We start from the raw sequence: 21,087 nt of genomic DNA, 5'->3' as shown, positions 1-21,087 counted from the left end.
CCAACTCACATGGGTCTCCAACCTAACCCTATGGTTCTTTCTTCAGTTCCAGAATATAGTTAGGATCGATATAATTAGAAGCTGGCAGAATTCCCACATTGGTTCCCTGGCTTGTGGAGTGAAGTAAAGGCTATTATGGTTGGAAAGGTCAAATGGAGTTTCCTCTACTAGGGAAGACAGTGAACCAAAGATTATATTGAACCTGGAGGAATTATAGAAATTAGTGCCACATAAAGGACTTGAAAGATACAGGGATGGTGGTTCCCACCACATCTCCCTTCAACTCTCCAACAGGATACAAATGGATCATGGAAATGACAGCTGATTATCGCAAACTTAGTCAAATAGTAACTCTAACTGCAGCTGCTGTACCAGATGTGGTATCCTTACTTGAGCAAATTAACACATCTCCACATACATGATAAGCAGCTATTGATCTAGCAAATGCCTTTATCTTAATACCTGTATCTAAGGACCACCAGAAGCAATTTGCTTTATACCTTTATAGTTTTACTTCAAAGTTATAATAACTCTCCAGCCCTATGCCATAACATAGCTGCTTGAAGATAGTTATGGTCTCTGTCTCCTCCACAAAATATCACACCTGTCCACTATACTAATGACATTATGCTGATTGGACCAAATGAGCAGGAGGTAGTAAGCACTTTGGATTTGTTGGTAACACATGTGAGGATGAGAGGATAGGAAATAATCCAACCATAGTTCAAGATCCTTCAACCTCAGTGAAATTCTTAGTCCAGTGGTGTGGTGTATGCAGAGATATTCCTTCTAAGGTGAAGGATAAGTTATTGCATTTGGCCCCTCCCACTACCAAGAAAGACAACAGTTAGGCCTATTTGGATACTGGAGACAGCACATTCCACATTTGGATGTGTTACTCTGGCCCATAAACTAAATGACTCAAAATTGCTAGCTTTGTGTGGGACCTGGAACAGAAGGCTCTTCAACAAGTCCAGCCTGCTGTGATCACTTGGATAAGAAGATCTAGTGGTACTTGAGGTGTCAGTAGCAGACAGGAATGCTGTTTGGAGCCTTTGGCAGGACCCCATAGGTGAATCACAGAAGAGACCTTTGGGATTTAGAACAAGGCTCTATCATCATCTGGAGACAACTATTCCCCCTTTGAGAGACAGCTCTTGGGCCTTAGCATAAACTGAATGTTTGCCAATGGGCCACCAAGGTATTAGGCAACCTGAGCTGGGTATTATCTGGCCCACCAATCATAAAGTAGGATATACACATCAGAAACCCATTATTAAACTGAAGTGGTATGTATGTGATCCTGAGAGCATGAGAAAGTTACATGAATCTATTGCCCAAATGCTTACTGTTTAACACTCTAGAGGTGGTGGGGCCTGGGAGAATGGAGCCAAGAAATGAGGCAGACTAAAGTCTCATGCAATAGCCAACTTTATTCAGAACATCAACCAATTTATACTTTAAGGGTAAAGAATAAAATATACACTCACAAGGGCAAGCCACACATGGTGTGGATAACCTGTGTGCATTAAAAACATGATTTTCCATAGAGGCATGTAAACAAATAACAATAGCCAGTTGTAATGAATAATTTGAAGTAAACTCACTCCTCTCTGCTACACCTTGGAGGGGCTTGAAAGCATAATACAAAAACAATTCCTTGTTTTTAAAGAAATTGAGGTCATAAGACTCTCTTGTTTTCGTGGAGTTTTCTCAAAGCACTCAGGAATTATATTCTTGGACTATGTTCCGACACCTATGGGCTCTACTCCTGTTACAATGCCTTCTGCTCCCAAGTATGCATCTATAGCTTCAGGGGATGTGGCCTATGATCAGTTGACTGAGGGGAAAAAAGCCTGTTTTACTGATGGTTCTGCATTCTATGCTGGCACCATTCAGAGGTGGACAGCTGCACTATTACAAACCATTTCTGAGACAACCCTAAAAGACACCAGTGAAGAGAAACCTCCACAGTGGGCAGAACTTCAGGCAGTATACGCGGTCATACATTCCCCTTGGAAGGGGAGATGGCCAGGTGTGCGATTGTTTACTGATTCATGGGTTGTAGTCAGTGGAATGGCTGGGTGGATGGCCAGCGACTTGGAAAGAGCATGAATGGAGAACTGGTGAGAAAGACATCTGGGGAAGCAGCACATAGGCAGATCTCTCCAAATGGGCAAAGGATGCGAAGACAATTGTGTTCCATTTAAATGCTCATAAAAAGGTGACTTCAGTTGAGGAGTTCAATAATCAAGTGGATAGGATCACCCCTTCTGTGGATAGTCAGCCTCTTTCCACAGCCATCCCTATCATTGCCCAGTGGGCCATGAACAAAGTGGCCATGATGGCAGAAATGGGAATCATGCATGGGCTCAACAACATGGACTTCCACTCACCAAGACTGACCTGGCTACAGCTGCTGCTGAGTGCCAGATATGCCAACAGCAGAGACCACCACTGAGCCCATTCCGGGGTGATCAGCCAGCAACCTGGTTGCAGGTTGACTACACTGGACCACTTCCTCTGTGGAAAGGACAACACTTTGTCCTTACTGGAGTAGATATTTATTCCGGCTGTGGATTTGCCTTTACTGCAAGTAAGGCTTCTGCCAAAACCATCATCTGTGGACTTGGAGAATTTTTTGTCCACCATCATGGTGTTCCATACAACACTGCTTCTGACCAAGGAACTCACTTCACAGCCAGAGTCCCCCACCATCCTGAAGCAGATGGCTTGACACAACAGTGGGATGACTTTTTGAAAACACAGTTACAGTACAGTTAAGTGGCAGTAGCCTGGAGGGCTGTGGCAGAGTTCTCAAGAAGGCTGTATATGCTTTGAATCAAATCCAATATATAGTATAGTTTCCCTTCTAGTCAAGATTCACAGGGTCCAGGACACCGGGGTAGAAATGGGAATCATTCCACTCACTATCACCTCCAGTGACCCTTGTTTCTATGGCCTGAAGTTTGGATGGCCTGGAAGTTTAGTTCCAGATGGGTGAGCACTCCTGCCAGGAGACACAATAAACATTCCATTGAACTAAAAGCTCAGACTTCCCCCTGGTCATTTTGGGCTTCTGATGCCCTTAAACCAACAGGCTAAAAAAGGAATATTAGTGTTAAGGTGGGGTGATTGATCCAGACTACCACAGAGAAACTGGATTGCTTCTCCACAAAGAAGGTAAGATTATGTCTAGAATGAAGGAGGTCCGTTAGGGAGTCTATCTTGGCGTTAGAATATCCTGAGATTAAAGTCAATGGGAAACTGCAACAAGGCAATCCAAGCTAGCTGCCAGACAACTCAGACTCTAAAGGAATGAAGGTATGGGTCACTCTTCTAAGATCCAAGACCTGCTGAGGTATATTACACACACACACACACACACACACACACACACACACACACACGACAAATATTTGTGTTTTTCTTTCCTTTATTTCTTTATAATGTAATGTAACAATAATTCATATAATATCAATGGCTGTCATATTTAAGTTATGAGACACTCAAAGAATGTCCCTCAGGGACATTGCTACCTATTCTAAAATATATAATTCACTCGCAGATAAACATGGGATACTTCATGGGAGTTCCTGGGAGCTCCATCATGTTAGGTGTAATTATGACCTGGTTATTGTTTCCATTTGTAAATTAGGCATGGCATAACACAGTGTGACAAACTGACAGGGGTGGCCTTGTGATGGCTAAGTTTGGTTTTCAGCTCAACTTCCTTTGCAATCAACTAAAACACAAGTGGCTGGAAATGCTTCTTAAGAAATTTTCTTGATTGGCTAATTTGAAGTGAGAAGACCCACCCTAAATCTGGGCCACACCTTCTGCTGGCAGCCTATACAGAAAGACATGGCAGAAGGAAGCTTTTGCTCTTTGCCTGTTGGTCCTCACTCTTACTGGCAAGCTCATCTTTCTTGTGGCCAAGGCATTACTCTGTTGCCATTTGAACACACTTTGTGAGGATTTCAACACTGACTGAGCTGAGACATCCAATCTCATGAACCCATCAACCACTAGCTCTTTGGTCTTTCGACAGAAAGGAGGCAGCCAGACTAGCTACGCCATAGCCTGTAAGTCACCCTAATACATTTCTTTTTAGTATATTCACATATATTTATAAATATTCTTTCCACAGTTCTATTCCTCTAGAGAACTCTGACAAAGACAGATGGCATGAATGGGTGTTGGATTTTATTAAATGCTGTTTCTGCATGATTATGAGGTTTTGTCTTTGATTCTGTTAAAATCATACACCACTTCAGTTGATTTTCAATGATAAAGTCAACTTTGAATTTCTGGGTACTTGGTCATACTGTGGAAATATTTTTGTATAGTATTTGATTCAATATGCCAGGTTTTTGTGAGTGCTGAGCATTCAGTTTAAGGTCTCAGTAAAGACAAATGTCTATCACCAGTAGCTACCCTCCAAGCTGCTTGCTATTTCCCAGAGGATCTTACTATATCCCTTGGCTGCTCTGGAACTTGTGATTCTCCTGTCTGAACCTTCTAAGTACTAGAGTTCAAGAATGTATCATCACGCCCAGCCTCCTAACACTTTTGAAGTATTTTTTGCATATATATTTAAAAGGGATATTATTTCCAGTTTTATTTCCTGATTTGTCTTTTCTTTTTGGAGTCAGAATCTTGGCTCATAGAATGACAGCATGCTTCCACAGACATGTAAGCAGAATTTTCATTGTTATAATTTATAAATTGTGTTTCAGTTTCTGTGAGTCAAATCATCATATCATCATCATCATCATCATCATCATCATCATCATCATCATCACCATCTGGTGCTTGGATTGAACCTAGCATGCTAGAGTGCCCTGTATGACTGAACCAACTCCCAAGTTACCATTAAGGAATAAGCAAGATCTCAGTCACTAGTCTGACCACCATCTAATTGGTGCAACACATCTGGAGTCTTATACTGTCTTGTTGCAGACAAGAGCAGAGGCAGATGATATGTCAGGACTTATGTACCTCAGCATCCGCTCCATTGACTAGACAGGAGAGGCGTGTGCTGCTTCCTTCTTTTCTTCTGTATCATGGAGTGGTTAAAAAACTTCCCCAGTCCTCACTGGCCATTGTCACCACAGCTTCTTATTTTGAGATCACATTCTCCCAAGATTTGGGGGAGATGTGTAATAATGGTACACAGATATTTATGAACAACCAACATGACTCTGCTGTTTAGTATCTCCAGATGCCAAGAGCCAATCAGCTGTCAGAAGAACCTATGTGTCAACCTGGTGTTTCAAGAGATCAGACTGCCTAGTCAATGTTGCTTTCATCATGTATCCACAATACTTGTCATGATCATGACTGATCTGGGTTATCATTTAGTTTGTGAAGTGCAGAGCTATCCAAGTATAATGCAATGGGAAGGAACTGCTTCTTTCCAGATTAACTGATCTCATATATAATTCATTAAGTTACTTTCAGTTTCTGAAAACAAAAATCACCTTAGTTTGATACTCACTGCTGTCCATTTTCAAACCTCAGTTCACATGTCACCTCTCTAGACTGAGGAACCACTACTTGTCATTCTGTACTATGTGTACTATCTCCTTTGCCCTTCACACAGGGCATGAGGACCTTTATCTTCACAGATAGAGACCCTGGGGCCCAGAGAGGCTAGGAAAGAGGCCATTATCACCTCTACAGTATAATGACCAGTTGGTTTAAGCACAAATTCAGGTACCTCAGGCTGGCCTCTCCTGCTGCCGAACTAGCCCTCTGCTTGCTGTGTACCCTACCCCAGCACTTGCATAGTTTTCTCAGAGACCTTACCTTTCACAGATTGCACACTGCTTGAAACAGAACTCCTGGTTGAGTAGCTTGGGAAGGCCTGCCAGAACTGTGTGATCGGTTCTATTTTGTATTTCTAGCATTCTAAAGTGTAGTGATACATGGGTATTCTGTATGTACTGAAAACAACTATGCTTCTAGGAACTTTGACATAGAAGGAAACTAAGTTTTTATTTAATACAAACTTGTGCTACCAGTCAGAGGAACTGAGCCTCAAAGAAGGAAGGTGGCATTTGCCCAGTCATACAGTGATAAAGTAGAACATGCCTTCCACCCATGACTATTTCTACTAAGCCTCAGACTTTAGTTCAGAAGTTACAAAGCTAATGCCATACACCAGTTTGTAAGTTGTTAAAAAAAAAATGTAAAAAAGACCCAAACACAAAGGGATCTGAACTTAAGATATCAGAGGCACTGTGGAAAATTCTAATCACTGACTTTATACCTGTCCAAGCTGTTTACTAGTTCTGAAGATCACCCCTACCTGAAATAAACAAGGCCTCTCTCAGGCCCCAAATCAACCAACCTGACTCCTTGCTCAGTGCTGGTAAACTAAGAGGCTGAGATGTGAGGAATAAAACTCACTCAAGGTGTGCAGCCCAGCACAGCGGCATAGACAGCCTAGCCTTCTCCTACTTCACAGCTATGCTCTTACTCTGCAGGCTGAGGCCTATGGATGAAGAATGAATATAATCCCCCCCCCCCCCCCACTGGCTGCTCCTTCCAGCTAGGCCTGACCTGCTGGTTGTGCTGTCATCCCCCCACACCCCAGAGCTTACCAGGCCTGCCCAGCCACAGGCCTCCTTTCCTCCCCACTCAACACCCACCCCAACCCATCCCAACTATAGTCAAGGTTATCAAAAAAGCCCTGGGACCTCTTTTACAGCAGTGCAGATAACAAAGGCGAAGCCGACCTCCAAACACCAAATCCTCTAACATTCATGGTTTGGGGCCATCCTCGTAAGCTGTGGTCACAGCCTTTACTCATCAGGCGGCAGGTCAGTTCAAAGCTGCTGCATCGGATTTCACCCATAAGGAATTCAGCCCACTCATTTCCTTGCTCAGCTGCCCTAAAAGCTTCTCCCTAGTCTTTCACACTACATTAAAACAGTTGGACTTTGCCTCTGACTTCTCCATTAACAGTCCTTCTTTCTGTATAGACATGTCCTCAAGATGATCATCTTATCATATGAGCATTTTCTTATTTTTGTTATTCTCATTCATTTAGGCTAACCTGACTCTGATATTTATATTTTCTCAGCTTTCTAATATTTGCAAAGAAAATTTTTCTCGAAACTCTTCTCATTCATCTTAAATAATTTCTTTGAAATTATTACCCACTGTGATGGAGCCAATTAGGGGTTCAAGGTCAGGCTCAGTAACGGGGAGGCTCGCTCAAAATTAAAATGTAAAGAGGGCTGGGAATGTATCTCCATGTAGAGGGCTTGCTTGTTTGGTATACACAGACCTGAGGTTCAATTCCCAATACCTCAAAATAAGTTTTGTTTATGCGGTTTTCCTAAATTGCTATACATATTAAAAACATGCATTCAAGGTAGACGTATAGATTCACACCCACAAAACACATTTGAGACAGGCTGTCCAATAGCCCAGGCTGACCTAGACTAAGCATACAGCTAGCGGTGATAAACATTTAACTCTTCTGCCTCTGCCTGAGTGCTGGTACTAGAAGGTATGCCACCATACCTGGTTTATGGTTGCTGGGGGAATGAACCAGAGCTTTGTGCAATGGTAGGCAGGCATTCACTCCCTGAGCTACACCTCTAGCTCTGAGATGTTTATTTCTAAGATGATATTTTATTTCTCTCTTGTCCAAAGTTTGCTCCAACTGAACTATCTTAACTTTCCAAGTGCTAAATTTCTGTGCTTTCTATAGGCTATACATAAATATTCCAGGTTTACTTTGATTTCCATTTATTTTCTGAATGTTAAGAACTTCGGGGCTGGAGAGATGGCTCAGTGATTAAGAGCACTGGATGCTCTTCCTGAGAACCTGGGTTCAATTCCCAACACCCATATGATAGCTAACAACTGTCTGTTAACTCTAACAGGGCACTACATGCACATGGTACACAGACATACTTGAAGGCAAACACCTGTATATATAAAATAAAATTTTAAAAACTCAATAATAATAATTCTGAAAGAATACTAACCTCCCATGATTGTCTCAGTATTTGTCTCAGGCTAACTACTGCCGAGGCCTGGGCTGCCCAAAGAGCAGGCTGCTCCCACAAACAGCAACTGTGCTGAAAAGGCAGTTGTTTTGAGTCAGGATGCACTGAAGGCATGAACGCTCACCTAACGCAAATCCTACCTGGAAAACAGAACATAAAACATCTCAGTAATACTTCACACTGAATATATATTTGGGTTAAATGAGGTGTTAAATAATAGATGATGTCTTTAAAATAATAAATGTTGCCAGGTGGCGGTGGTGCATGTCTTTAATCCTAGCACCTGGGAGGCACAGGCAGGCAGATCTCTGCAAGTTCAAGGCCAGACTGATCTACAAAGGAGTTCCAGGACAGCCAGTACTGCAGCACATAGAAATCTTGTCTGGAAAAACCAAGAAACAAAACAAAACAAAAGCCAACCAAGAAAACCTTTAAATGTCACTATGAGAAAATTTAAAAGTTTCCCATTTGTCTACACCATGGCATTAGTCAGCAAGCAGTAGTGGCCTGTGAACATCCCACACTCAAGAGTGAAAGATGAGAATGATTACATTTCCTTGAATTTGTTCTTTCATTTTGTGAGATGGGGTCTCAACAGTGTGGCTCGTGCTGGCCTGGAACTCAAGATCCATCTGCCTCAGTCTCCCCATGCTGGGATTACAGGTGTGCAAACCTGGCGATTTCCCTAATTTGGGGGACAGTTCACTAGCAATGAATCAAACAGGATTCTTGTGAATTTTATTACAAATTGACACAATATTTTTATCTGTACTTGAGACTCCCAAATCCTAGAAAGGCAGCGTTCTACCCCACATTCTATCCGTTTGACAGAGACAGGGCAGCGCTAAGGATTCAGTGCAGTATTTGTCTGTGTCTCTGATAGAAGATGCCTGAGGAAGGAATCTAAAGAGCCAGGGGCCATCAGCGGTGCTCTGTGGACTCATGTCAGAGGCTGTGTTCTCCCCGTTGAATTCATTCATTATTGTTCAGGGTGAGTACCTGAGCAGAGGGATCACATCTAGGAAGGACGGAGCCTAATTTGGTGGAGAGGTAGGTGCACTCTGGGACAGTAGGACATTGTGACATCAGCAGTGATGGTCTCTGAATTTCCTATTGCTGTCCCACCCAGTCCACGCTGTCACTTGCTCCAAGCCCATTCCTCTACCATGCGTGTGAAAGAGCTCAAATCAGCAGATCCACATGGACCTTGAGGTGACAGGCTGGCTCTGGTGAATATTCCTCTTTTCTATTTAGAAGGTGACATATTGCAGTATTACGTGTTTGTTGTGAAGTGGATAATGATGCCGAATTCCCTGAGGTTTTCCCTTTGTCCTGATTAAGGATTCCTCTTCGAATGGTTCAGAATGTGGAGGAAAGAGTCCCAGGCAGTCATTCCTTCAGCTTCACTGGTAACGTTTACTGGGGCAGGGGACAGCAAAGGCTTTTATTTCTAAGCACACTCTCAAAATTTTGGTGTGAATTGGGGCCCATGGCCCCCATAGATTTCCTGTGGGCCATAAGGCCTAATCCTTAAAAAGCCCTTACAAGTTCTATTTTGGAGGCTGAGGGTACAGTACAGAGGCACAGGTATAAGGCCTTGAGTTCAATCTCCAACACACACAGACACAAACATTATAATTCTGCATCAATAAGCTCTGTATGTTATTTTACTCACGCTAAAATATGGTGTAACAAATCCACTACACATTAAATAAGTAAGCCTGGGCCCAATAAGCACATTTCATGTAAACACAGGACTAAATGGCACTCACCTAAGTTATGAGTGAGAGGCTGGTGACCACTTATCTCAGACTTGTGCCTCAGAACTGTGGCTGGACTTACAGAACCAGCCTGTAGGTTTCATTGTAGCTAAATGAACTGCCAGAAATGCTAGCAATGTGTCTTTTCAGAGCTCTGCTCTTTCCGCCAATCACAGATTCTAGAATTATAGACTCTTTGGTTTTACGTGTTTCTCTAAACAGAGTTGCAATGATTTTTATCAGTGAATATTTACCTTAACATGCAAAATATAAGCTTTTGCACCAATATTTTCCAAATTGGTTTACCTTGGAATGTCACCGTTCTACAAATACTATGTCATTACAGCTATTGGTGTACAAAGAATGTGTGTATGCATGTACACAGGTTGGATTTCAGCTAGATGTTTTCATCTTATTTCTTTTTACTGAGCCAAAATTCCTGCTATAAAAGTAGTTTTTAAAATTATGTATTTGAGGGGCCAGAGAGATAGCTCAGTAGGTAAGGGAGCCTGCTACTTAAACACAAGGACCTCAGTTCAGATACCAGCATCCACATACAAAGGCATGCCAGCCTGTAACCCCACTGCTGGGGTGGGAGTGAGCTGAGATAGGAGGGTCACTGGAGATTGCTGGAAGCTAGCCTAGCTCCAGGTTCATTAAGAGACCTGGCTTCAAAAGAGTGAGGCAGAGCAAGGCATAGAGTGATATAGCAGGACATCTGATCTCCTCAGTGGCCTCCACATGTGTGCAAAGGTATGTGCACATCTGCAAGCATACTACACACACACACACAAATTTCTGTATCTGAAAAAAAACTTAAGCATTTGAAATAACATATTAATGAATACCTTTTGTTAATCAAATATTGTAATTTATGCTTTATCTTCAAGAATCTGCCATTTAAAAAAATAACCAGAATAATTTTCACAAATATGCTTATCTCACACAATAATAATGATTAATAGTCTCCATTTCACATTCAGTTCTGTAACCTGGAAATGTAGTGATGGGTACCATTGTTATTGCATTTACCATATGACCATGTGTATAATATGCATCTGCCAAGGAGCGTGAATATCTTATTACAATAACAAGTAGTATGGACACATTATTATAACATCTTTTATAGGCTCTCACTGTATAGCCCTGGCTGAGCTGGAACTTGGTATGTATACTGGCCTGGCCTCTACTTGCACCTGTCTAACAAGTACTGGAATTAAAAGCATGTGCCACCACACCTGGTCCAGTTATTACTGTAAGTGTTTTTTGTAAGTTTTTTAAGTGCAGGGCAAACATTCTACCACTAAGCTGTATGCCCACAATCCTATGCAGCCTAAAGACCCACAGAGAGCTATTTGATTACTTTCCTTTAATTTATCCAATTGCTACTCCCCCCTCCACACACACACAGGAGAGAGGTCAGCTTTTCACCCAACACTAAAAACTCAAAGCTAGGGTAAAACACTTGTCTCAATAAGCATGAAGACTTGAGTTCAAACTCCCAGAAGGTATGGAAAAGTAGGGCACATAATTCATGTGTCTGTAATCCCACTACCTCTACAGGGAGATGGAAGGTGGACATTGGAAAATCCCCAGAGTTCAAGGGTCAGTTGGTCTGGCAATATGAGGTGGAAAACAACAGGAACCCCACTTTAAACAACGTAGAAGGCGCATGACACTTGAGGTTGTCCTGACCTCCAGACAAATGCCATGCATCACTGACCCCACATACAAACAAAACAAACAAAATTACCTCAAAGATGTACATGACCAGGTCTCTGCCCTGGCCAGAGGCAAATGATTATCAGACAATGTCTTAAATATAACAGTATACAGTATGGGTCATAGAAATGTAAAACGAGATGCCCCAATTGTGGAAGTCCAGAGTAAGAAACAAACTGTGGTAGTTAAGAGAACACATTATGGGTTGGGGTAGAGCTCAGTGGCAGAGCACTTGCCTAGCAAGTACAAGGCCCTGGGTTCAATCCTCAGCTCAAAAAAAAAAAAAAAAAAAAAAAAAGAGAGAGAGAGAGAGAATACATTATAAGTAGATTGTCTGAGTTTAAGTCACAGCTCTATTATTTGCTGTGTAACCTTAGGCATATTACTTACCCGCTCTGTACTTTGGTGCTCCCTGCAAATGGGCATAGCTTGGACCTAAGGTTTTGCATGAGTTTCATGGGCTTAGACAGTGCGATACACAGGGAACCCTCACTCATGTTGGCTAGTGTGCCAGGGACAAAATAAGGCCAAGCCAGGAAATACGAAGTATATCATGCTTAGCAGGCAAACACTGAAATCTGAGCTGCATTTGTGTGGAGGGTCATGACAAAGGCAGGGAAAGACAAGCAGAGAAAACTCGTGGACTCCAGAGAGGCTCGTGTTAGGATAGTTCTTGGAGAAAACCTGCTCTGACTCCAGAGAGGCTCACGTTAGGATAGTTCTTGGAGACCACCGAGTAAGACTCTGGTCTGCATTGCAGACAGACAACTATGGGACAGAAGGAAAAGTATAGAGAAGATGGGGTGGGGACACACATTCTAGGCAGCTCAGCCTAGGCGATATGGTCAGACCCCACCACCTCAAAAGGGCCTGGAAGAAACAACTGATGTGAGGTAATTGGCTAAGGGACAAAAGTAGAAGGAAGGCAGGTTGTTCAGGTGATAAAATTGGCAAGGTTAGACTAAGGGACATGAGGTTGGACCATTGTGGATGGTTCTGATATTTAGCTTGCATGATGAAAAAGCAGGGGGAAAAGGAGGTTTGGGGTAGGTTTTTGGCTTTGGGGGTCTGTGGAATGAGTAGAATTAGTGACCATGCAGAGTGTCAGTAAAGATTTTGGACTCAATGGGGATATGAACAGGAGTCTAGGAAGTACAATAATGAAGAGATTTGGGCTTGGTTCTGGAAAGCCCATTACTGAAAAGCCAAAGAGTTTAGCCAGCAAAGAAGTATGGTCAGGAGGAGAGACTAGAAGCAAATCAAGTAATGGAAAAAATTACAGGAGGAAGTGTTTAAATGCAGGAGAGAAAGAGGTCAAGTGGAACTAAGAATCATCCCTTGGAACTGGCACTTTGGAAAGAGCTTTAAGAAAACCTACAAGCTACCACTGTAATAATGTCTGATGGAGTGCAGCAAGAGACAGTCTTCTTCGTTAATATTTTAGGTTGCTTGGTTGAGTTCCTAGAAAATATCCACAGGTGTGACCCAGTTTCACACTTGCTACGTGTTATTTTCTTAGGGCCTTGCAAGAAGTTAGCCACATCAGCGTACACATGCTGATGTTGGGAAGAATGAATGAGTGACAGGTCTGTAGCGCCAAAGATCTGCCTCTGTAGGGCTCTGGGAGCTCCCAACACGTGGCTAGTTCTAAGCAGTAGTAGGAGGCCTCAAGGAGTTACAGTTGTCTTAGTAGAAACTAAGTACAATTAATTGTCTTAGTAGAAACTAACTTCCAGGGCTGATCTGGTGCCTGTATTGAAGGGAGCCCCATATTGGTGATGAAGATGTGGATGGTACTGTTTGGTGATATACATAAACATGGGCAATCTTGGACAGCTTTTTCAAGCGCCGAACTTGCTGTTTTATTTCCTTCCTCTGCAGGGAGCACTGTATTTCCTTCTCCTTGCAGCACACGCGCGTCCTCGGGACCGCAGCTCAGAAGCCAGGCTGGGTCGAGCTTGGACAGTCCACCATGACAGTGACTCTAGGTGCAATAATCTCCCGGATTCTTCCCCAAACTTACCCGGGAACTCTGCCTTGGAGCTATTAGGAGCGCACGGCGGACAGGACGCGGCCGTGACCGGGGCGCCCGGAGTGGGGGCGCAGACAGGGCCCCGCCGCCCCGAGTGCCAACGCGCCGGCCGGCGCCCCGCTCGCGCTCGCAGTCGCCCGCCGCGCGGGGCTCGGCGCATGGCCTCGGCCCCGGCGGCCGGGTCGCCCGGCTGCTCGCACCACGGATGCCCGCAGGCCAGGCCGCCCACCCCGGGGCCCGCGCCCTCCGCCTCCCGCGGCCCGGCCGCTCCGCGGGCCGCCGCACTGCGCATGAGCGGGAGCCCGGCGAGCCCGTGAGAGGCGCCGCCGCCGCCGCCGCCGTCCATTCGCTGCGGAGCCGGAGGAGGAGGGGAGAGGTCCGGAGGACACCAACATGGTGAGGCACCGCGGCGCCGTGCCGCCCGGCTCGGGCCCCCAGCCCGGCCGCGCTCCGCTACCCCTGCTCGGCCGGCGCCCGCCTCGGCCCATCCCTTCCCGGCGCCGCCGCTACGCGAGGGCCGGGCAGCGGAGCGCGGCGGGGCCTAGTCGCCGGAGCGGGGCCGGGCGCCGGGCGCGGAGGCGTTGGGGGACGGCCCGCGCCCCATTGTGCGGCCGGGCGGCGCCTGGGCAGCGGGCCCGGCGCTGCCTGGTCCCGGCCGGGCCCCTCGGTGCTGACGGCCCTGGCAAGCCGGCGTCGGCCTTCCCGGTCCGCGCTGGCGCCGGGCGCCCGGGAGTTGGGGCGGCTCGGCAGAGGCTCGGTCCCAGCGAGAGGACTGGGAGGCTCCGGGCTGCGGACGGAAGTGCAGCTGGGGGACCCGAGACCTGCTGCCTTCCGAGCGCCTGCTCTATTTGCTTGGGGTGGGAGGAGTAATTGCTTTATTATAGCAGTTAGGGACCATTTGTGATTCTTAAAAAACAGTTTGTCAAGTTGCTCCCCTCCTGGTTTTTGTTTGGGTGAGAAAAAGTCACGGAAGCTGGAGGACGCTGTAGTGATCTGACTCCTTTGTCATTAAGTACCTGGCGCTGCTGGACACTGTTTTTCAGTTTGGAAGTATACAGTCACACCTTGTTGGAGTTCCAGGCAGGCTGCTAGGTGAACAGTAGAAGTGATAGGGTCCTGTCGCTCCGGAGAGCAGAAGGGCCTCTTTGGGGAGGAGGGTGTGTGCTCCAGTCTTGAGTTGTGGGGGGTTGTTTTCACTCACTGACACTTATGTGGCCCCAGCCCCCAGCTGCTTTGGTCTCCTGAGTGGATTATGTGGCTTGGTCCCACATATTAAAGATTTCTCTTCTGTGCTAAGTTCTTAAAACTTTAAAATTGTAAGAAAGCTTTCCTGTAAAGTACAGGTTAGTGTTTGGATTGAGAGTACAGTGTAAATTCAAAGACCCAACAGAGAGAGTCTGCAGTTTCTTCTTGGACAGCCTTGAACATTACCCCTGAACCCCTAAGAGTTTCTACTCTCTTACTGAGGTGCTTGTAGCAGGATGAGTTAATGAAGTGCGGGTCTCCGATGAACATTTATCTTCGCGGTGTGTGTACGCAGCTTCCAACAGCCCACATCAGAGTCCCCTGGAATCCAATCTGCCAATGCTCTTCAGGAATGTAGAATTCATGCTGTTTAGATGAGAGCTCACTTTGGGTTTGGGCTTGTAGCCTTCTGTCCCTTTGGTTAATATTAAATTAGTTCATTTTGGAAATTAGCCACAAGTCGTACTGGTTGTGACAAGATGCCCTTAAATTAAAGCACTTTCTATGCCTTAACTCATTTTATGTCACTAGGAATGTCTTATGGTCTTGTTAGTTTAGAAAGTCAATATAGGCCCATAAGGATCTTACAGTAAGTTTATTTCATTATAAATTTGTAGTTTTTTTTCTTAGAACAGTTTTAGGCTGTTATGAGTTTTTTTTTTTTTGTTGTTGTTGTTGTTTGTTTGTTTTTTCTGATAGGTACACCACAGCCAATTTCTACAACATGAATTATTGTCAGTTTTAGGAAAGACATAAATGACAGAATATCTGAAATATTTCTATAAGAAAAAAAATTAAGTTACCTGTCTTTCACACTCACAGAAAGACCAAAAATAACCCAGGCTGGGGATCAAACCTAGGCAGGGCTTCATGCCTGATAGGCAAGTGTATTTTAAGAAGTACTCAAAACATCTGAGTTTTCTCCTAATAAGATGGCAGGACTGGGTTTGTTAGCTTCTAAAGTTATACCGAGTTTAGTAATTTTGTGATTCTAATGGTTTTCGAATGTGTAAGATCTATATAGATTGTGTAGCCTATTTGATTTTTATAAATTACCAGAAGCTTTTAGACCTATAGTGTCTTAAGAGATCATCTGACTTGTCCCCTTTATAAAAGTAGAAATGGGGGCTCAAGAAGGTTTTGAGGTTCAGGTTTGTAAGATGGTTACAAAAATGTAACTGTTTTCTGCAAGCCTGTCATTTCCTAGTATTTATGGTACATGTGTAAGTCTGTAAAATTAAGGCTAGAAAGGAAATCTAGACAAAGGGCTGAAAATTGCATTTGAGATTAAATTATATTAAATAGGAAAATAAATATTACAATAAATATGTTAAGTAGCAAAATTTAAATTATTGGGTAGTTAATATTGTTAATTACTGTTTTTAATGGCTTTAAAATATATGGACTTTGAAATGTATATTGTATTTTTTGCTATTTGCAGGCTCTGAAAATGCGCTATGTAAATCTGTCCTGGGTCGTTCTGTAGAATGTGTTGCATATCTTCTGTATAGCAGCAAGTAAAGCAGGGCCTGATTGCTAGTATTCATTAGGTATCTGCTATATTCCTCACACTATTCGAAGCCTTGAAATACATCTGTATCTATCAGAGGGAAACCTGGAAAGTCAGAAATCTAGGGAAAGTCAAAGAGTAGACATTGTATTTTCCTGCTACTATTTACAAAGTGTTAAGTGTTACTGAGAAAAGACACCATTAGGACAGAGGATGATTAGAGGCATACTGGGGGCATGGTGGAAATGGGGATACAAAATAGCAAATAGTGTCTGTGCGCCTGCGGAGAAGAGAAACTTGAACACACTGGGAGTTGAGAGACTAAGCCTTGCAGAAATGGGGTAGAGAAGAGCTTGTGAGACTGGTAGCTGTGGATGAGTGTATGGAAGAGCCTGCTGGAGAGGGAGGGAGTGTTCACACTGGGAAGATACCAGACTTTTGCTTTGGAGAGAGACAGATGGGAAGCCCTGCTAAGCACTGAGTGCTGTGGTGGTGGTTCTTTTGTCTCAGGTATCCTGGTACAACATGATATTTTCAGACAGTCCTTCCCATTCAAGACTCTCTTTAAAGTTCCTTCTTCTCCCTCCCTCCCTCCCTCCCTCCCTCCCTCCCTCCCTCCCTCCCTCCCTCCCTCCCTTCCTTCCTTCCTTTCTGGCTGTCCTGGAACTCATTCTGTAGACCAGGCTGGCCTTGAACTCATAGAGATCCACCTAACTCTGCCTCCCTGAGTGCTGGGATTAAAGGTATCTGCCACCACTATCCAGCTAAAGTTTTTCCTTTTTTAGCTTATGTGTACAGAGTTTCGAATTCTGTTTCACTATATAATGTTTAATACAACATCTTCCTCTAGCTGTTCCAGGGTTAATTTTAAAACTTTGTTTTTCTTAAGTTGGATGTTTTGGTGATTTGTAGGCACATCAATGACTATGTACAGAAAATGGCCTTGGAGGAGAGAAGCAGTTGAGATTTATTGAGAACATAGCACATGCTCGTCTTGCAGCTTATAACTGTGTCCCTGCTCCCACTTGTGGAGGGGGAGTATTACCACCTCCTGTCAGCATGGCTGCAAATGTCTTGGTGGTTCTTGGTGATTTGAGCAAGGTGAAGAACTAGTATGAGAAAGAGCAGGGATTACAGACACTGTCCTGATTCTCTTGTGATACCTCCTCCAGGCCTCAGGTTTCCCCTTTAAAAAAAGAAGAAAGAAAGAAAAATCAAGCAACATTTCACTACTGGTATGGAATCTCTGGCTAGTTTGACTCTAGTTTCTTATATTGAGCAACCTAGTTGCTTCTATATTAAATTCTATAATTAATCAAAGGGTCTGATGTAAACATTAAATATGTAATTGAAAATTAAAACTCTTTGGTGTATAGTGAAAAACTTTGGAAATAAAATTGAGTGAGAGTTTTGTTTTTCTTAATTTGTAACAGACAAGGACTCATTTGAGTCCAGTACCTTTTTATTGCCATCTCTTAGTGGGTGTGTACCTAGAGGAAGTCTGAGGCAGCCTCTTTCACACACAGCTCTGAGGTGCTGAGGACCAGCTCAGAGGCTTGTACGTGCTAGCCAAGTACTCTACCATTCTGCTACATCCCCGCCAAGAAAGTCTCTAAAGTTCAGGATGTAAGGTTCTGGATATGGTGGTACCTATTATCCCAGCACGCTGGGGGCTGAGGTAGGAGGATCCCAAGTGGGAGTCAAAACCAGCCTGGGTAACATATAATGAGTTCAGAGACAGCCAGAGCTCTATAGTAAGACCCTACCTCAAAGCAAGCAAGCAAAGGAGAAAACAATACAAACAGAAATAGCACTAGGCGGTGGTCAGGCCATGACAGTATGACAGATGAAGAGAGTAATTCCAAATGGGTTTCAATTGCTGCGTGGACAGAAACAAGTTATTGAGTAGCTAAATGATTGACTTACCTCACTATTTTAGGTTCGAACCCCTCAACCAAGAAAAAGCACCTCCAAAGTCATCTTTCATTACTTATGTGATTTAAAAATTTTTAAGTGATTTATTATTTTTATTTTATGTGCATTGGTGTTTTGCCTAGATATATGTCTGCATTAAATTGGGGGTCTGCATTGTAAAATTTTAAGAGATTTGCTCAAATAGTATTTTTCTAAAGAATTGTATTAAATTATACTTTGAATCCCTCCCTATTTGAGCATAGTGATCAGTAGCTGAAGTATATACAACCATCCCTTGTTAGGTTGGTATGTTTTAATTTTAATAAACATTTAAGGGGCTGGAATGTTGGTAGAGTGCTTAAATAAAGTCCTGGATTTTACCACACCACCATATAAACTGGCCATGGTGGTTTATGCCTATAATCCTAGCACCCTAGAGGCCTAGACAAGAGGGTCAGAAGTTCAAGGTCATCTTTAGCTATGTCTGGGATACATGAGCAGTCCATATCTCACACTTAGAGTATTTATTACATTATTAGAATATTGCTTAAGATTTGAGTAGATAAGAAAACTTAAAATTAGATTTTACTTTTTAAGGATCTTTATGAAACAAATATTGCATTGGCTGTTGAATGCTAACCATTGTGGTTATCTATGAAACTTTAAAAATACACAGCTCTTTGGGGGGTTGTTGTTTTTTAGGGTTTTTTGGTAGAAAAATTTTATTTATTTGTTTATTTATTTATTTATTTACTTATTTGCTTTTGAAGTGAGATTTCCCAGGCTGGTCTGCAGCTCCTGGTCTCAAATAATCTTTCTGTTTCAGTTTCTCAAGTGGCTGGGACAGTAATCATTACACTCAGCTTGAAGAGCAAAGTTACCTATTACGACTGCTTGTTAGATGCTCAAGTGGTGAGCTAGGGAAGATCAACAGGAACGTGACCAACAACAGTCAAATTGAAGGAACTTGTTTCTGTCCTCTTAGCATGTTAACTAGAAATAAGCGAAAATAACTTTTAAGTAGTCCAACACTTTTTGTAGAAAACCAAGACCTTATTCTGTTTTCAACAACAGACATCTTTTGACTAAGCTCCCAATTCTTTGGTGTAGTGAAGAGAACATTGTTTAACTGTCTGTCACTAGAACACTTACTAAAAACCTTTGAGGGTCAGGTGTGATTGTGTGTGCTTCTGATGGGCAGCGGGGAGGATGAGACAGAATTGTTACCCAGGGCTGCAAGATGAGGTCTAGGCCAGCCTGGGCTGCACTGTGAGTAAGACACTGCTCAGCAAACCCTGTGAGGAATATTCTCTGCAACCATTTTGAATTATATAGATGTGCTTTCTGATTAGATCATTGTACATAGTAACTAAACAGCATTCTTGACTTTCTGTTCAGTAGCAGAGTACTACCTGCCTCTTAGATGATATAAACTATTATTCATGGTGCAGAAAACTAAAGAATGAATGATAAGCTGCACAGCTCATAACTTATTAGTAATTATTCTACACTGTAGATTCAAATGTAAAAGAATATTCTGAGAGTTCTGTTTTAGCTTAGTATTGGAAATTGTACTCAGTCTCTTAAGTTCTGGCCATAACCTGTCTGTTTATATTTCCTGTGTCGAGCCTTTTCATTGGAAAAGGAAACCATGACTTCCAGTAGCTGTAGGTCTTTCTGTATCTTCAGTCAAAGCTATAGACTGTCATTTGTTTACAAAACAGACTGTCATGGAACCATAAATATACTTTTCATCTTGTTTTATTACTTGTCTTAAAAATAACCTATCCCCTTACTCCCCCAGCAAAGCCCTAAATAGATATTCCATCCCAGTCCCTGTGTTAGCCTGGGGACTAGATGGGGAGCCAGTGTTTAAAGGACATTTGCGGTTTGAATGCTGATATTTGCATTGAAAAGGGAAAAGTCAGTTCTGTTGGAGGAGGTGAATGAATGCTGCCCTCCTCTCCCTCCTCTCATTAATGTTGATTTGTTCTGAATCAGTGGCTGCACTTTGTAACCTTATTCTCATTTGTCCATGAAGTTGTACATAGAATAATGGAAAGACTGCACCCTTCAAAGGAAGGCACCGTGCTTTGAGTACTGGCTTTGCTCTTTTAGGTGAGTGTAGCTCCTACCCTGAGCCTTGTGTTCCTTTCCTGTAAGATGAGCCCAGTGAGACCCCTTTTCTGAGTTGCTGATGCCTCTAAACCCAGCTTGGGCAGCTGAGGCGGTACTGTCAAGTTTCAGGCTACCCTGTAGCCACAAGGTCAATCCTATCTCCTAAAAAAATAAATAAATAAAAAATAATTAAAAAAAAAAAGAAAGAAAAGAAAAAAATGGCCAGCATAAGGTCTGACACAGTAGTAGCTCAAAGAAATATGGTCATTATTTTTCATTTACCATTTAAATAATTTTGTTCCCCCCCCCCCCTTATTCTTGCTCAATTTATGGACCTATACGACTCCTTACTATATACCAGTTAAGGTTAATTTAATTCATGTTAAATGCCTAGAACTGTAAAGCTTTGTTTACTGCAGCAGAAATTAGTTTTCTATGGGTGGAGTGGAACCCGTGCCAGGTAGGCCTGAGAGGAGACTTTTGGGTGTCGACAAACCATGTTACAGTGTTCCTCTGCAGCCACAGGAAAGACAGACAGTTTACCCTTACTTCTGGAGTAGAACTTTGCCCCTAGGTGAAAGTGTTCTCTTGCAGCAGATCACCTCACTGAATTGACTTTTCCTGCACTTTTGACCTGTGATCTGTGGGAAGACCATTTGTAGTTGAGTGGTTGGGTATGGTAACATTGCACTGTGTCTGCCCCAGACTCGGTCTTACATAAGAAAACATAGCTTGCTAGACTTAAAGCTAGCTCTTACA

At 43.2% G+C, this 21,087-nt stretch overlaps 2 protein-coding genes across 6 annotated transcripts in view; one reads left to right on the top strand and one right to left on the bottom strand.

Annotated features, from left to right (window-relative positions):
• Positions 1-14,335, bottom strand: part of LOC118585372 (ATP-binding cassette sub-family B member 10, mitochondrial-like) — a 30,680-nt gene extending 16,345 nt beyond the window's left edge. For 2 of the 5 annotated variants that reach the window (XM_036189863.1, XM_036189864.1), the window contains exons 1-2: positions 13,533-14,335; positions 8,007-8,167 (exon numbers count right to left, since the gene is read on the bottom strand). In XM_036189863.1, coding sequence (XP_036045756.1) covers positions 8,148-8,167; positions 13,533-13,887 — 375 coding nt within the window. In that variant the 5' untranslated portion in view covers positions 13,888-14,335 and the 3' untranslated portion in view covers positions 8,007-8,147. Of the gene's footprint in view, positions 1-1,413; positions 3,011-8,006; positions 8,168-13,532 lie in introns of those variants that run through there. The other 3 variants (XM_036189861.1, XM_036189860.1, XM_036189862.1) reach the window with 2 other exon arrangements.
• The window catches only part of Dcun1d1 (defective in cullin neddylation 1 domain containing 1), a 33,446-nt gene continuing 25,777 nt past the window's right edge, over positions 13,419-21,087 (top strand). Inside the window, exon 1 of the mRNA XM_036189859.1 lies at positions 13,419-13,937. Coding sequence (XP_036045752.1) covers positions 13,935-13,937 — 3 coding nt within the window. The 5' untranslated portion in view covers positions 13,419-13,934. The remainder of the gene's footprint in view (positions 13,938-21,087) is intronic.

This window comes from Onychomys torridus, chromosome 6 (genome assembly GCF_903995425.1).
Source record: "Onychomys torridus chromosome 6, mOncTor1.1, whole genome shotgun sequence".
In the NCBI taxonomy this organism is placed as follows: Eukaryota; Metazoa; Chordata; class Mammalia; order Rodentia; family Cricetidae; genus Onychomys; species Onychomys torridus.
Note: the sequence above shows the minus strand (reverse complement) of the source record. Positions and strands in the feature narration are given on the sequence as shown.